General features: G+C 35.7%; 4 protein-coding genes across 4 annotated transcripts in view; 1 reads left to right on the top strand and 3 right to left on the bottom strand.

Moving 5' to 3' along the window:
* LOC104724436 (protein WVD2-like 7) lies at window positions 7,619–9,565 on the top strand. The gene is made up of 5 exons (XM_010442926.1): window positions 7,619–7,820; window positions 8,163–8,815; window positions 8,893–8,964; window positions 9,052–9,100; window positions 9,197–9,565. The coding sequence occupies exons 1-5, from the start codon at window positions 7,746–7,748 to the stop codon at window positions 9,263–9,265; spliced, it is 918 nt and encodes a 305-aa protein (XP_010441228.1). The 5' UTR covers window positions 7,619–7,745; the 3' UTR covers window positions 9,266–9,565.
* On the bottom strand, window positions 9,843–10,712 carry LOC104724435 (ribonuclease E-like). Its single transcript, XM_010442925.2, has one exon. It carries the CDS (start codon window positions 10,606–10,608, stop codon window positions 9,958–9,960), a length of 651 nt encoding a protein of 216 aa, XP_010441227.1. The 5' UTR covers window positions 10,609–10,712; the 3' UTR covers window positions 9,843–9,957.
* On the bottom strand, window positions 11,893–13,131 carry LOC104728412 (F-box/kelch-repeat protein At3g27150-like). Its single transcript, XM_010447389.2, has one exon. It carries the CDS (start codon window positions 13,129–13,131, stop codon window positions 11,893–11,895), a length of 1,239 nt encoding a protein of 412 aa, XP_010445691.2.
* Window positions 15,475–16,510, bottom strand: part of LOC104724434 (cystinosin homolog) — a gene marked incomplete in the record, with an annotated part of 2,214 nt that continues 1,178 nt past the window's right edge. Inside the window, 5 exon segments of the mRNA XM_010442923.2 lie at window positions 15,475–15,826; window positions 15,917–15,966; window positions 16,057–16,174; window positions 16,260–16,302; window positions 16,404–16,510. Of these exon segments, the coding sequence (XP_010441225.1) occupies window positions 15,713–15,826; window positions 15,917–15,966; window positions 16,057–16,174; window positions 16,260–16,302; window positions 16,404–16,510 (432 nt within the window).

Raw genomic sequence — 16,510 nt, 5'->3', positions numbered from 1 at the left:
CCATCCGTCTGGCCAAAAACGTTTCTTTCTTTAAAATTCACCAACGAACAAACTTCAAGATGCAAATCTTGAGACTTACTAACCTGGGAAAAAGGGAAAAAGGGGGAGTGGGGTGAGTAAACAAATTTACTCAGTGAGGAGATCAAACTATGCCCACTGGACATACAGTTATAACATTCCAAATATAATCAACAATTATTACTTAGCATAGATTCAAAATGTTTATCAATCAAACAAACAAGCGAACATCTTATTTTTCATCAATAACTTCGATTTTATTTTATATACTTTTGTGGCAACTACTACACTAAAACATTTCTGTTTTCTTTATATTATTTTAGAAGTTTTACGTTTCTTATAGGTTTGGCCATTAACACTTTTTCTGGCTCCCAAACCCCCTTTCTTAGAAGACCACGGCCAATAGCTCGATTCTTCCCTGCTCGTCAGCGGTTTATGACCTGCAATGAACCCGTCGGTCAATTACAGTCCAACATCCTCAAGTATATTTTCCTTTCTCATCTCATCTCATTCTCATGTATGTTCATAGTTATATTTATAATAATAATATATAAGTTAATTCATAACATCAAATTATGTAGCTAATGTGCTTCACATATATCATGTTACTAACAACTTATTTTACCATGCAGACAAATCCACACAAACACTTTCAATCAACAAACAATTCTTGAGTCTATACTCAACAACTATCGAAGAGTACATAAGGAAACAGGTTACTGTTATCCGCAAATACCACCCTCACCTTAGCCATTTGATTTAATCCTTGGTTCAGAAATAGCAACAACAGAACCCTGCTCTAGCAACAATCTTCAATGTGCAACGGTTTAGATGACAATAATCTATTAGACCAATCCAATCCAACCCAAAATCTCCATTTAATTGTTACTTGGTGCTTCCCAATTAAATTAATTAGATGAGAATCCAATAACTTAATAATTCTACGACCAACACAACACACTCCCCACACGTGACCACTTGCATACGTCACAATTCAAACCACATTCTCAACCACTAAGCTTTAGATTGAAGGACATAAACATACGTAGGATCCCTTGGTTACAGTGGTTTAGATCAGTTTAGTCACTTGGTTCAATAATCAAAACAACACAGCAACATTACAACAACAAACACGAGAGAATGCTTTGCCGTTTACCTTCCTTGGTGTTTACTCTTGGTGATTCATGACGTCTTAACGATGTGGAACTAAGACGGTTTAATCCAGCGGTTGTTACGTCCTTATGGCTCCACAATCCTTAATGGCCTTGACAATGGCTACGGCTGTTCCGGTGACAGCGGGGGACATCTCCGGTGACACACGGTGGTCTGACCAACGGTGATGACCGTTGTCGGTGAACGGCTGGCGTTGACGGCAACAAAGGTGATCAAAGTGGTGTGCTCCAAAATCAATAATGGTGGACTCGACGACGGCTCCGGCATGAGACGACAACTACAACACCACGACGGAGGAACAACACAGTGGTGACAACAACTTGCCAGCGACAATGATAACGGTGAGTTCCGACGTAGAGAGAGGCGTATGACTAGGGTTCACAAATTCTCTCCTTTGTCGTAAACATTAAAGCGGCGATATGTTTACACGAGCATTAACCAACAAAGAGAAAACCCTTTTGTCGATTTGTGACTTCTCTTTGTTCGGCCCATAATGGACTGCAACTTAATACAAAACTGGCCCAATAATGAAATTGGGGTGTTACATACCTCCCAGCAAAATGGCAAATCTGAACGTATGATCAGAACTACAAACAATGCCATTAGAGCTTTGCTTTTTCAGGCTCATCTTTCTCTTTCATATTGGGTAGAAGCTTTAAATGTAGTTGTTCATATCTTAAACATCCTTCCTTCTACAGCTATTCAAAATAAAATCTCATTCACTCTCCTATTCAACAAAAGTCCATCATATAATCACCGTAGAGTATTTGGGTGCTTATGCTTTCCCAGCTTGAACCATTTGAATCTTTTAAATCTCTTGCCTAGAAAAACTCCTTGCTTGTTTTTTGGTTATCCCACACAACATATAGGATATCGCTGCTTGGACTTAAAGACCAACAAAATAATCATCTCACGACATGTCAATTTTGTGGAGGATAAGTTCCCAGCAGCATATCTGATGCTTCATCATCACTCCAAATACACCTTTCTTGATGTTAATGATGATCCTTCTCCGGTATTCAGAGGCATCCTGCAAACACCAGCTAGTCAACAACCTGTGCTTGTCCCTATTGCACCCATTCCACCTGAAACAACCACCACATCGAATGTGCCTCCTGTCCCTAATCACACCATGACCACTCGTTAAAAAGCATGGATCACTAAACCAAAAAAGTGATTTCCCTTCTCACCACAAACCAATCACCTCTACCCAAAGGTCACAATCAAGCCTTATTGGATCCTAATTGGAATCCAGCTATGACTAATGAGCATGGTGCTATGATTAAGACTAAGAGTTGGAATTTGGGTCCTAGGCCACCTAATGTCAATATTGTGAAATCTATGTGGCTTTTCAGGCACAAATATGATGCAGATGAAGTTCTTACTCACCACAAAGCAATACTCATTGCAAATAGAAAGTCACAAGAACAGGGGGTAGACTTCACAGAAACTTTTTGTCCAGTGGTAAAACCTGCTACTATCCGTGATGTTGGTTTAGCTCTAAACTGGCCAATGCATCAGTTGGATGTTAAAAATGCTTTCCTACAAGGTGAATTGAAACAAACAGTCTATATGCATCAGCCACAAGGATTTGTAAGCAAAGACTTCCCAAACCATGTTTGCAAGCTCAATAAAGCCATTTATGGTTTAAAGCAAGCTCCTCGTGCTTGAAATTTATGGTTGACGAGTTTCTGTCTCACATTGGTTTCGTCATGAGCAAAGCTGACAACTTACTCTTTATCTTTAAGAAGGGTTCCCAATCGGCCTATCTCTTGCTTTATGTTGATGATATTCTATTGACTGCATCTTCAAATGATCTCCTGTAGAGGATCATCGAGAAGCTCAAGAGTGAGTTTCCAATGTCCGATGAAGGCAAGCTCCGCCACTTTTTGGGCATAAAAGTTGACTACAACAATCAAGGTGATAAATCTCTAATTTACATGTTTTAGGCACCCTTTTCATCCATTTTTTGCATTATAAATACCCTAACCTTAGGAATTTGCATTCAGGCCGTTTACGGTGCTGCATTGTTGCATTTGTGCATTTGGATGAAAACATGTGCTTCGGAGCCTAAAAAGGGCAAGAATGAGGTGAAACCCGAACATGTACCCGATGGAGTGATCGTGCGGGAAGAACAGTTCGAACCGTAACCCGTTCAAAGAGGATCTGAGTGCAGGAAGAACAACCCGAAGCTCTACCCGAGGGTCTACCCAACCAGAACCTCGTGTAGACCTTCAGGCATAGCTGGGCAGCTAGGTCAAAGGGGTTTCCATATATAAACCCCCTCCTTATTTTCTCGCCAGAGGAAGCCGCAGGCACTCACGAACCAGCAAGCGAGAGCTACTGAGAGAGAGAGAGAGAGAGAGAGAGAGAGAGAGAGCGATTTAAACTTTTCAAGTTTTGTTAGGATTCAATTTTCACTTCTTTTAACTACTCTTTCACTTGTAATTCTGTATTTTTATTACTTCAGTTTCCCTTTTTAATTCAATGCAATTCTCATTCGTTTGTGTTTTCATATTGTTTGCCATGAGATCTGAGTAGTGAATCAAATTTTCTAGGGATGGGATAGGCGAGTATGTGCTCTTGAGCCTTAGCTTGATTGTTTTTATGAAAATTTCTTTCTAGATTAGTACGCTTAATGCTAGCTTCAGACCGAGAGTTTGAGATTAGATCTAGGGTGTTTCACCATCGAGAGATGTTAGTTGAAATGCTTGAACCAACTAATGCTAGAGATTTACTCACTTAGCCTAAGAGATTAGATGTGTAAGGAGTTCATTGACAATAATGAATCGGATCTTAATGCCTGCTTAGTCATATTTCTCCAATGAGAGTTGGGTAAGAGAGTGATTAAGGCTGATTGTTTCTACCACGAGAGTGGATCTGCAAGGTTTAGAGATTCATTGTCTAGGGAATATTTTGTTTGAGGCATGTGAGACATCCCAAATTGATCAGGAGCACTTATGAGTCGATTACCCTATCCCTAGGAGCTTTCGTATTTGATTGTTTAAGCTTTTATCCATAACTCGACCCATTACCCTAACTGTTACTCGATCACCAGTCTCTTGTATACCCTCAAGTTGTTCATCTTTATGCTCTTGATTTTTCTGTTATCCGACTACCTACTCGATCCTATACTTGAATGCTTGCATCGTGTGGCTCTTGTTTCATTCCCTTTTTATTTACTCTAGGTTGATAGTCAAAAGAAACACCCATATTATTGTTTGGCTTGACTTGCATTGTTCTGATCATATCGTATCTGCTAACATCACAACCATTTGGATTGATAACCATTTGTACTACAACTGCATAGGGAATTGATACCCTGGGTGAAAATCATGTTATCACAAGGTTTTTTCTTGAGTCAGCCTACATATGCTCAAGACATCATCAAGCGAGCAGGCATGGAGGAATGCAAGCCGTGTGCAACACCCGTTGATTTACAGTCCAAAGTTTCAGCTATAGAAGGTAATCCGGTTCCAGATCCCAAAACTTACAGAAGTCTAGCTGGAGCATTGCAATACCTAACCTTCACTCGACCGGATATAGCTTATGATGTTCACCAAATATGTCTCTACATGCATGACCCACGACTACCACATATGACAGCTATCAAACGCATCATACGCTACTTAAAAGGAACAACCACGCTAGGCCTGCAACTAGTAAGAGGACACATAACAACACTAACTGCATATACCGATGCAGACTGGCTGGCTGTCCTGATCCACGTCGATCGACATCAGGCTATTGCGTGTTCCTTGGTTCGAATCTGGTGTCTTGGTCAGCAAAGCGACAACCGACAGTGTCATGTTCAAGTTCTGAAGCTGAGTACAAAGGTGTAGCCAACGTTGTAGCTGAGCTCACTTGGCTGTGTAATTTAATGCGGTAACTTCATCTCCCTATTTATAAAGCTTCTCTTGTCTACTTTGCATAACATAGGCTCTGTCTACTTAGCAAAAAATCCGGTGCAACATCAACGCACCAAACATATTGAACTGGATATCCACTTTGTTCGCGAGAAGATAGCAATAGGTGAAGTCAGGGTGATTCATGTTCCATGCTCCCTTCAATATGCTGATATCTTCACGAAGGGACTCCCATCATGCCTCTTCAATGAGTTTCGAACCAGTTTAACCATTAGAAAACCCGATGCTTCAACTGCGGGAGGGTGATAGAATATAGGAATATTCTCTAAACAACTTAGCTAAGATTGTATATGTTTTGTTATATGTATCCCATGTATATTGGGAGATCTCTGTAACCTATTCGGCTATATTAAGCCATGTCTATCAATGAATCACTCAGGGGAGTTTATCCAACTTTCAACAACAAATTCAATTGTTAAACGAAATTGAAAACGAGTGTTCCAACTGTTAACTTACTCGTTCAGACAATCAATTTTTTAACCACGAAAATAGATTGATGAAGTATTTGGATATAAGAAAAAAAAAGAATATCGATTTAGATTCAGTTGTAATCGTATTTGTTATGTTGAGAATATGATTCGAAGAGGAGTGGAGAAGAAGACCCAATTTTTCCGTTTCCTTTCTGTTTCCTTTTTTGAAAAAAAAAAATATTCACAAATCAGAAATGGAACATTTTCAACGAAATTACTGCCACCTAAAATTGAAATCATAAAGACCGATTACCATTTTGTGGGTATTCGTTACCAACTAATCCACTAATATCACTAAAACCATTTTTTTATAAAAATTACTACTAAACTTAATAAAAACCTGTAATAATCATACAATTACAAAAATATAAAATTAAACAAGTAATAGTTTAAGAAAAACAAATATGAAAAAAATTCAAAATAATGTACGTGCGGGTCTGTCACTAGTTAACTTTAACGAATCCCACATCGGAAAAACTTGAAGATCTAAGCTAGTATATAATAAGAATGACTTCACATAAGCTCATGCATCTTCCCATAGTTTCATAATCATCCAGGCCCGACTCTTGAGGTGTGCGGGGTGTGCAACCGCACCGGGTCCCAACTTTTTAACAATTTTTTCTTTGCATTTGAAGGTCCTAAAGTATCGAATAATTATCAAAAAGGGTCCAAATCTTTAAAATGTTACATATTTAGCCTACAAATTTTTTTAAAAAAATTATTTTAGCACCAGACCCAATAAATTTTTGAGCCGGCCCTGTAATCATCGACCCATTAGGGTTCATTCTAACAAGTAATGGATACATATATGAACCAAGAATGATGAATCTCTAAGGAGAAAACGTCTTGGAAGGGAAGAAAGATGAGCCAAAGTCAATTGGTCTTCTTTTTATGCTATATGTATGAATGATAACCGCGACCCATAAATTCTCTGAATTATGAGGGAAAGTGTTAGATGTTGTGCGACCTCGGTGAAAGGCTTTCCATAAATTCTCTATATATAAATGGTTTCATGGTATAGAACAAATTATTTTATTACCTTTGGTCTCTTCGTTTTAACAATGTAAGTAGAAACATTGCAGAAGCTCTATAATGTATATATAACTTAATTCCAAGTTTTCAATCTGGAAATTTTATCTATATGTTTAATTACTGTCGGATGCAAAGGAAGAAAAGTAGTTGCTTTCTGTGTGATGGTTGAGAAAGTGTAATAATGTGTTCTAACAACTTCACTTGTTTGTGTAATTCAAAGCTGTTTTATTTGGAGTTACAAAAGCACACCAACGTTAATCACATTCACTTACTACTACTCGGTTACTAATCAATCATCTTTTGTCTCTTTTTTTTATTTTTATTTTATAACTATTTCTTTTAACTTTATTTGATTCTCACCCTAAAGTGTAAATTACATATCATGACATATCATGGTTGTCAAATGAAAAAAAAAAAAAAAAATCAGATTTAAATTATTTTGAAGAAAAATCAAATCTAAGCATCTAAGAATTAAAAAATATATATATATTTCTAGAACATCACATATTTTTTTAGTAAAGAAAACTAAATTAGTTGTAAAACGCGTAGATATATCTAAAAACTACTCAGACTTCAGTTTAGATTACAGAGTTTTTCTTTTTCTTTTCTCCAAAACACATTTCGCAATTTAATAATTTATCACCACAAAAATTTCGTTTTTTTTTTTTTTCGTTTCAATTCTCAGCCACTTCATATCAACAACTAAAACAGAAAAAATAATTCATTCTTGTTAGACTCCTTTGTTACATATAATTTATCCTCAATTTTCTCAAAATTTTCTATCAAAGTTTCCAAATAAATTTAAAAAAAATTCTGAGTACTAACGTTTCAAACTTTTATAATTTTTGTGTTTCAAACTTTTATAATTTTGTGGGACCCAGATCTCAACAAAATTCCCCTAAAACATGTGTTGTGTTGTTTACAAAGGCTGACAAATAAAAACAAAAATTTTGTTTTTAAATTTCGAAAAATTCTTTGTATAGCCGTTTAGGTGAGAAACCCCAAAACAAAAAACAAAGCTTCAATTTTTATTTATTTCTTCCTTTGGTTGAGACTTGAGAGAGATTTTTTTTTTTTTTTCTTTCCAAAGAAGAAAGTTTCGATATTGAGGTTTGTGGGGGCAATAATGGGTGAATCTGCTGTTCTATTTCAACATTCCTACTCGTTCGCTGCTCCTCCTTCTCGTCATGAATCTCATGAGGTTTGTAGTTTCCCATTTGTTTCTATCATCAATTTGATTCCTCCCAATTTCGAATGTTTCATGGTTTCTATTGGGCGATCCAGATTGTAAAGTTTTAAACTTTAAGGTTGGAATGATGGATATGAATCTTGGGGTTGATTTTGTTAAAAGCATCTGAATTGGGTTTGAGTTTTGAGCTAATGATTTTGATTAGAAACAGTTGGATTCACCAGAAAGTTTCTAACTTTGGTTTGAGTTTTGAGCTAATGATTTGATTAGGAACAGTTGGATTTTACCAGAAAGTTTATAACTTTGGTTTGAGTTTGTTAAGATTCTGACTTTTGTTTTTGTTGGATTTTGCAGGATAATCCAATTCATGCGCTTAGTCAATCAGTTTCATTTGGAAGGTTTGTGACTGAGAATCTTGAATGGGGGAGATGGTCAAGTTTTTCGCATAAGAAGTATGTTGATGAAGCCGAGAAGTTCTCTCAGCCTGGATCTGTTGCTCAGAAGAAAGCTTTCTTTGAAGCTCATTACAAGAGAATAGCCGAAGCAAAGAAAGCAAAAGCTGCGGATGAATCATTTGAATCTGACCCTAAACAAGAACCAGAAAGTGTTGTGGTGTTGCTTAACACTTTGGAGACTTTGACTAAGGATGAGGTTAAGGGAGAAGAGAGTGATGCAACTGAGTTAGTCATGATTAGTGAAGAAGAGTTGGTGTTGAGTGTTGAGAAAGATGACGAGCCCGAAAGAAAAAGTGTTGCGGTTTTAGAACAAGAAGACGCTGAAATGGATAACTTGTTAGTTAAACCAGTGGTTGCAGATGGTTTGCAAGTTGTTCATGATGATAAAGAGAAAGAGAATGATGCAGAGTTGTTGAAAAATAGCAGTTTGGTTGGAGAGAAAGCAGAAGAGAGAAGATCCGTAACCAAGAACTCATCGGTGTTTAGATTTTCTATGGAGACATCAGAAACTACGGATAAAGCAATGGAGATTGTTTTCTCACAGGAAATAAGGTAACAAAAGGAGCTTTGATTGTTTTCTTTAGAAACTTGTCATCCATCTGATTGCTTTATATTGTGTAATTTCGCAGTGAAAAACCGATAACTCGTAGTTCGCCAAAGAAAAACGAAAAACCAGTTAGTCCCAGATTTGGTTTCTTGAGGTAAGACTGATTTGTTTTTTTCTTCTTGAATCAATGTGCATTTGGTTTGATGTTCTTGTCCTAATGTATACTGTTGTCATGATGTAGCTGTTTGATGGGAGCTAAAACTGAAGATCAAACCCCGACTAAGAAGAAGGTAAAGACTTCGATTTCAACAAGTTGTGAGAAGAAGACATTTCTCATTTCTATTACTCATGTAAAGACTAACATTAGCTGCGTTATTTTTTTTCAGAGAAAGACAGGTAAGAAACCGTTTCTATGGCTTTGCTTTAAACCTGAGATGGTGAGGAAACAGAAGTAGCAAGAAAAAGGTAAAAACACCAAAAACAAAGAAGAGGAACATCTGAGAACACTTTGCAAATAGAAAGATTGAACCTTCTCTGTTGGCTTTCAAATCTTTTAGAAAGATCTGTCCTCGGATTCGTGTATGGTAAGAAAAAAGAAAAGAATCTTTGAGTGCACAGTAGCAAATAAAACCGAATAGCTGAAGAAGGTTTGTTTTTTTTTATTATTTTTTTTTTCTATTATTGTATCTTTTTGAACCTTTTGTTGTATGTATGTATGTCTTCATCTTCAATGACAAAACTTTCTCCTTTCATTATCTTATATGCTAATTGATTCGATATGTTTAGTTTATATTGCTGTTCAATGAGATGTGACTGCAGGAACCTTAATTCTGATTTACAATGGGATGAGTTCTTCAGCAAAGGTATGAACTTTACATAAATTATGGTTATAAAATTATGATAAAGAAATTATAGTTGCTGGAGCCTTTGGTCTGATTTGGAGTGGAAATGAGTTGTTGAGAAAAAAGGTTTCAACTTTACATAAATTACAATTATAAATCAAAGTTTTTGATTTAAAGAAACCAAATCACATTTACATAGATAGAATCATCAATCATTCATCCCCAAAGTTATTAAAAATGATAAAATTTACAAAAGCAAAAGCAAAGACAATCATTGGGGGATAATCAATCAAAGAGATCATCAGTCAAGTCATCATTTCTTCAACCAAACACCATCCTTCGTCATCAAATTCTTCCACATGTTCCATCATCATCATCATCATCCCCACATCACAAAAACTCATCCTTCCTTCTTCATCATCATCATGTGATCCATCTTCTTCTGTTTCACCATCATCATCATTATCATCACTCTGTATTTTCACAATTTCTTCTACAACACCTCCTCTGTTTTCATCATCTTCTTCTTCATCTTCTTCATCTTCTTCATCATAGTCATAATCATGATCATAACCGTAATCATCAGACATAAGATCAAGGATTCCGGTCGCCGAGAAACCGGAAAGCTTCAAACCGGATCTGGCCTCCCGGCCCGCAGCGACCTGCCAAGTCAGCATCTTGTAGGTGACATCATTTGATCTCACCTTAGAAGAGCCTTTAGTCTTGGCTTTGGATTTGGTGATGGGATGCATATGGCACTCAAGGCACCTTGCTTGACCACATTTTCCGGTGAATTTGGAGTGATTGGTCGGCTTTGATGACACTTTGGTAAACAATCCAGCGGTTGGGCGTGAAGTCAAAGGGTTGACCAGCTTCGATTCGGGTCTAGGATTCAGCGACGGAGGAAGAACCCTGTAAGTCCTCACCATGCCGTGCTGCTTGCCTTCTCGCTTCATCTCTGCCGTTGATTGATGAAACCTTTTACAACAAAAGAGAAGAAGAAGAAGGAAAGATGTGAAAATGTGAAATGATAAAAAAAAAAAAAAAAAGGTTGCTTGAAGGATATAACAAGAAGAGGAATATACTTGCGGGACAAGGAATAGTCAAAAGTCAAGACAAAATCCCTAAAAGTGAATTAAGCTGTGGACCACATCAAAATGAGTTGTGTAGAGATAACTTCAACTGTTCAATTATTGGAAATTTTCTATCTTCTTATTCTTGCAGAAAAAGAAATTAGGAAAGAACCAAACCACACGCAAATTCTTTTTATATGTTTCATCTTTTATTTTAGTAAACCTTCTTTAAAATAATTTGATACTTCTTTGTCTAACCGACACTATTAAATAAAACTTAATTAGGCCACTCAAAACTGTTAACAAATTATAATAGTGGTTAGTGGATTTTAAGTTTATTAATTAAAATAATTAAACACAATAACAGTTGTTTTTAATGTTTCGATATAAATTTTTAGGAAAAAATCTGTAAAAATGTAAAATGTCTAGAATAGCGGTGAAATAGTGTGGATACTTTAAAAGAGGATGAAAATAAATTTTAAGAGTTTCTTGTTCTTCTTTTTCTCCTTGTATCAATGGTAAGTTCATACCGTATTTTTTTTTAACATAAGGTTACAAAGATCGACATGAGCAGAAAAAAAAACTACAAAACAAAAAGCCATCAAAGAATTAATGTCTATAACACTCCATTCTACTTGCGGCCTTCTGTGGGATATATAGTTGATAACACAATGGCTATGTCAGTGTTCTCCTTTTCATACTTGAAGATCTTCAAAATGATGCCTTTTATAAAAATTATATGAAGGTTAATTTTTTTCGAATTTTACTTGGTAAGCAAAACTATTTCGAGCCTTTAAGTTCCCACAATAAACCAGGAATAGGTTGTTCAATATAACATCTCTGTTTTGCATGAAGTAAATGTTCCAAATATACAAGCTAAGGAGCCTTCTAACCTTTAGCCTGGCACTGACTATTCCTTAACAAATTAACAACTTCAATTTATGGTCAAATAGGAGAACAACAAATCTATAAGATGCAAAGAACCTTATAAAACCAAAAAATAATATATATTTTTTCCACATAAACATAAATGTTTAAATTAAAAAAAAAAAAAAAAAACAAGAAAAAAAAAAAACAATCATTTTATATATGTTTTGGCGTCATGATCGCCAAAACTTAATATTAAAACATAAACATAAAAAAAGCGAATAGAAACAAAAGATGTTGCTAAGCAATCATCACACAACAGTTACGGATAAAATGATTAAGCTGAACACCATCACAACAATGTTTATTTTCCTCCCAAACCATCTTTCCCATCTTTGGAGATGGACGACATGTGTAAACCGACATTGTATTGTTCCACGGTTGAGCAGATGAACCTCCAATCACCAAAAGCATATCGTCAAGTGACTTAAATGCCACTCCCCAACCTAAAGCGGCATTTGCTTTCACAGGCACAACTCCAAGATATTGCCAAGCATTTGCGTCTATATCATAAACCCATAGCTCGTTCAACCATGTTTCCAGCAAGTAGAGGTTGTCGTTAGCCACCGCAATAAGGGGTGGAGATTGGGGAGTCATGAACGCCATGCCTTTGAGCATGTCTGGAATCAACTTCCATGAATCCGTCATCTCATCGTAACTTTCTCCACAAGTTAGATGTACATCATTTTCGTCCCGACCACCAAGAACGTAAAACTTACCACGCAAGAAACATCCAGAGCTGACTTTTCTTCGCTTATTCATTATATGCATAGCTTTCCACGTTTTTGTGTCAGAATTGTATCTTTCGGCAACGTTGAGAACTTCAGAATTCCCCTTGTCGCTTGCCTTAATCCCTCCAGCAAAAAAAGCATCGGTCCCATGTCTCGCAGAAGCATACATCACACGCGGTGTGATCATTTCAGTATCTTTGATCCACTTGTTTATCTCTAACTCGTATCGCCACACCACAATATGCTCCACCTCCCTTCCGGTGACTATCAAATGCGTACCTGCACTGATGGTTTCCTTATCTCCATACAAGAAGCAATCGTCAGAAGGAACTTCTGGAAGCTGTCGGAAATTTTTGAAATCTTTATCAAACATTGTCCAACAAGTTTCACCGCTCGAAAGCATGAACACGCACGGTTGCACAAATCGGCGTTCTCGCCTCACTCTAAAAATCTCACGACTTTGTAGCAATTGTGAAAACTGCTTGTTGAGAAAATTTAGTTTCCAATATTGAAAACATGAAATACGGGCAAAGATCTCGACCTCAAGCTCGAACAAAAGCTTAGAAAGACCGTAGCATGCATCTTGAGCGTTGAGACTTGTTTGATTCTCCACTGTATTTAGAATTTCTCCTTTTTCTTCGTCTTCCAGATCACAGCAAGAATTTATATTCAGGTCAGGGATTTTGGACTCAATGCTAACGATCAGACTCCTCATCGGCTCAGGGATTTTAGCTTCGTCTTTTGACATCTTGTGCTGTAGACTCCAAGTCACAAAAAGAAAAAAACATATACATAAATAAAATTGTCAATTAATAATATGAAAATGAATGCATTATTATATAAGATATTTTATTAGTATTCTAATAGGAAAGCACCAATGGCGAAGATAGATATTGATGATTAAGTATTTAGAGTATGTTTCACATAAGTAGTTACTACGTTAATTATACCTTGAAAGTTAAAAGAGAAGACTTCTATTGGGTCTATCACTCAAATCTTGGTTTGACTAAGTTATTTAGAAAGATGCGGCAGAGCAGTAATACAATTACTAGAAAGTTACTAAGATATATATAGTATAATCCTGCTTGTAATCTACAATGTAGTCAATGATCTAATTAACCATCTTCTATAAAACAATATTGGTAGATACTTTATATAACTTTGACTATTTTGTTAGGTTTTTATTTAAATTAATTTCTACCATAAAATATTAGTCAATTTACAGTTTGACTGATATTTTTTGGTAATTTGTAATGAAGAATTACTTTTCATTTTTTTTTTTGGTAATTTTTAGTGAATTGTTATTTTTAGTCAAATGATCTAATTAACCATCTTCCATACAACACAATTGATAAATACTTTTATAACTTTAACTGCTTAGTCTGCTTTGATACATTTTTATTAAACTCTCTACCATAGTCAAATTTACAGTATTGACTGGTATTTTTTTGTCAAGTTATTGAGTTGACATAAGCTTTAAAAAAGTTATACTATGTTTTTATTTTCAATTTCACCTAAGTTGCTTACTTTTAAAATATTTCCATGTTCTATATGATATATTGTGTTTTTGGTGTCTTTTGTCCTTCGTCTAGTATTCATTTTGAGTCATTTTTCGCATTTTTGTTTGTTTTTTGTGTCTTTTCGGTTTTTTCTTGAGTTGTGATTAGGTGTGGATACGATGTGCTGGATTTGGAGTCTTTTGGTTGGATTCGAGCTTAACCGGAGTAAAGAAACAAGAAGTGACTTTTAGACATCTCCACAGTTGAACTAAATCATGAAGTTTGGAGAAATCTGGTGAAGTATGTAGACAAGTCTCCTAAAGTCTGGAAAATTGTGGAAAAGTCTGGTGAAGTATGTGGAAAAGTCTACTGAAGTCTGGTGAAGTTTGTAGACAAGTCTATTAAAGTTTGTAGACAAGTCTGCTGAAGTATGGTGAAGGTTGTAGACAAGTCTGTTGAACTCTGGTGAATCTGGTGAAGTCTATAGACAAATCTGCTGAAGTTTGGAGAAGTCTGGTGAAATCTAATGTCCTTTTGCCTACGATCCAAACACCTTTTTTTTTCCTTAAATTTTCTATTTTTATTTTTATTTTATTTATTTTATTTTAATAAAAGTACAAATTCTCCAAAAACCTATTTAGCAGGACACATTCTATTTTTTTTCTTAGTTTTTGGAGTTTCTTGAGATCTTTTGTAAGCCACATTTGGGGTATTTGGAGATTGATCCTTTTTGCTTTTTATTTCATTAATCATTTTGTCTTCTTCATCTCTTTGTGTTGTTCAATTCAATATGTGTCACTAGTCTCTTTACTGGATTTTAGGATTCTAATTAGGAGATTTAATGAATTGATATTTTAATTGTTGTTTGGAATTCTTAATCTTTGGGGTCTTTGATTCTCATGATCTTAATGCTAGAATAGGACTGATCACCTTGTTCTAGATTTTAGGTTTTTCTATGAATCAAAACTCAAAAGTGTTTGATAGAATGCCTGAATGATTGTGAATTGAGCAATGTATTTCTAGCCTCCGAAAGTTAATGTTGGGACGCATTGTGAACATAATGAACTTGATTGTAATACAAATTTGGCTAGGAGGTTACAAATGAAAGTTTAGCAAACTATAGTCAAGTTTAGTTTCTAATACCTTGAAAGAGGACTAGTATATTCTTCTGTTCATGTTCTAGAACGGTCTTTAATTAGTGAATTCCAAATTTCGTTTTTTCATTAGTCATTGATCTCTTAAATACCCTATGTCTCAATGTTTTGATCTTACTCTATAAGTTTAATAGTTTGTTTTCTTTGCATTCTTATTTAAAATCCTGAAAACCAACAAATATTCGTATGCTTTAGCTATTTACAAGTCTCTCAGATCTTTAATGTACCCTTGTGCATTCCACCTCATATATACTGTCCTGCGTTAAGTGTATCAGGTAATAACCAATCATTATCAATGAACTTTACGTTGTTACCTCTCGGAACAGTAGAGGCTTAAGTTAGATCTTGCATAGATAGATAACTCCTGTATACCATGCCTAAAACTATTAGTAGATACTAGATACACTGTTATGGGTTATGAATTGTACATTTGTGCTCTAAGCAACTGGGTGCCAGATTGGCTCGTCCATAAAGAAAAACCAAGATTTACCATTGTCGTATTGTTTACATTCCTTGTTTATATGATAATGATACATGAAAATGATACTAAGACAAATACATGGGATAAATAGACTACGAGTTTCAGGTGTTCTTCCTTGTGAATTAAACATATACAGAGGGAAGGCTGAAACTAATGACTTCGATTCTCTGATCTTTTAAATGTTCATGAGAAGAGTCAAATGAGAGGTTCGTTTGATTCCTGACCACTTTCCAGAGATTTTGAGGCTTCCTTCTCTGGGTATAACACATAGTGTTGAAGCATGAAGATGAGATCAAAAAATATTGTGATCTGCAGAAAAAAAAAATATTGAGAATATTAGAAACAGAGTATACATTCAGAAATAGAATTGCAAAAAGAAAACCAAAACATTGTTCATACAAGTGATAGAAGAGTCTTTCCAAGGTTCCCATAAAAATTCACCCAAGAATCTGGAAGAAAACAAACAATGGAATTTTAGTTAACTGTTATTACCAGAGCAAACAAAAAGCAACTGATGTGAAGGAGAAGAGATTTTTTACGTTGGTCAATAGATTGTACAACCATTTGCAGATAGTTAGCGACTCCTCCACCAAAATCAAGAAGAATATTCCCGATGCTCCACCCAACTGTGCTCTTCCTAGTAAAGTTCATCTTTGCCTGAGAAGGAACACATGAATCTCATCACAATCTGAGTACTACAACAGATTACAACAAAAAGAAAAAAAACTTATTTGTTTTAGACCTGTGGAATGTACTTGACGCATGTCATGGCGACTTGAATCGAGCTATATAACAATGAAACCATATCCAAATTATCATCAAAAGTGTCATATATGTATTACCATCAAACGAAATGGTTCATAAAAGGCTCAGCGAAACAACTTACTTGAAGAGGGAGATAAGCCAGAGCCAAGACTGAGTAGGTAATGCTATGAAAAAACAGATGGCTGCGAATGCCCACACAGCAACCACAATACCTGTAGCAAGTTTGGA

This window comes from Camelina sativa, chromosome 11 (genome assembly GCF_000633955.1).
Source record: "Camelina sativa cultivar DH55 chromosome 11, Cs, whole genome shotgun sequence".
In the NCBI taxonomy this organism is placed as follows: Eukaryota; Viridiplantae; Streptophyta; class Magnoliopsida; order Brassicales; family Brassicaceae; genus Camelina; species Camelina sativa.
Note: the sequence above shows the minus strand (reverse complement) of the source record. Positions and strands in the feature narration are given on the sequence as shown.

Bases quoted from the DNA above. Each gene is read 5' to 3' on its own strand.
- LOC104724436 (XM_010442926.1), top strand. From the start codon at position 7,746: ATGGGTGAATCTGCTGTTCTATTTCAACATTCCTACTCGTTCGCTGCT. The intron at 8,965-9,051 runs GTAAGACTGATT...GTCATGATGTAG, and splicing joins CCCAGATTTGGTTTCTTGAG to CTGTTTGATGGGAGCTAAAA. The intron at 9,101-9,196 runs GTAAAGACTTCG...ATTTTTTTTCAG, and splicing joins AAACCCCGACTAAGAAGAAG to AGAAAGACAGGTAAGAAACC.
- LOC104724435 (XM_010442925.2), bottom strand. From the start codon at position 10,608: ATGAAGCGAGAAGGCAAGCAGCACGGCATGGTGAGGACTTACAGGGTT.
- LOC104728412 (XM_010447389.2), bottom strand. From the start codon at position 13,131: ATGTCAAAAGACGAAGCTAAAATCCCTGAGCCGATGAGGAGTCTGATC.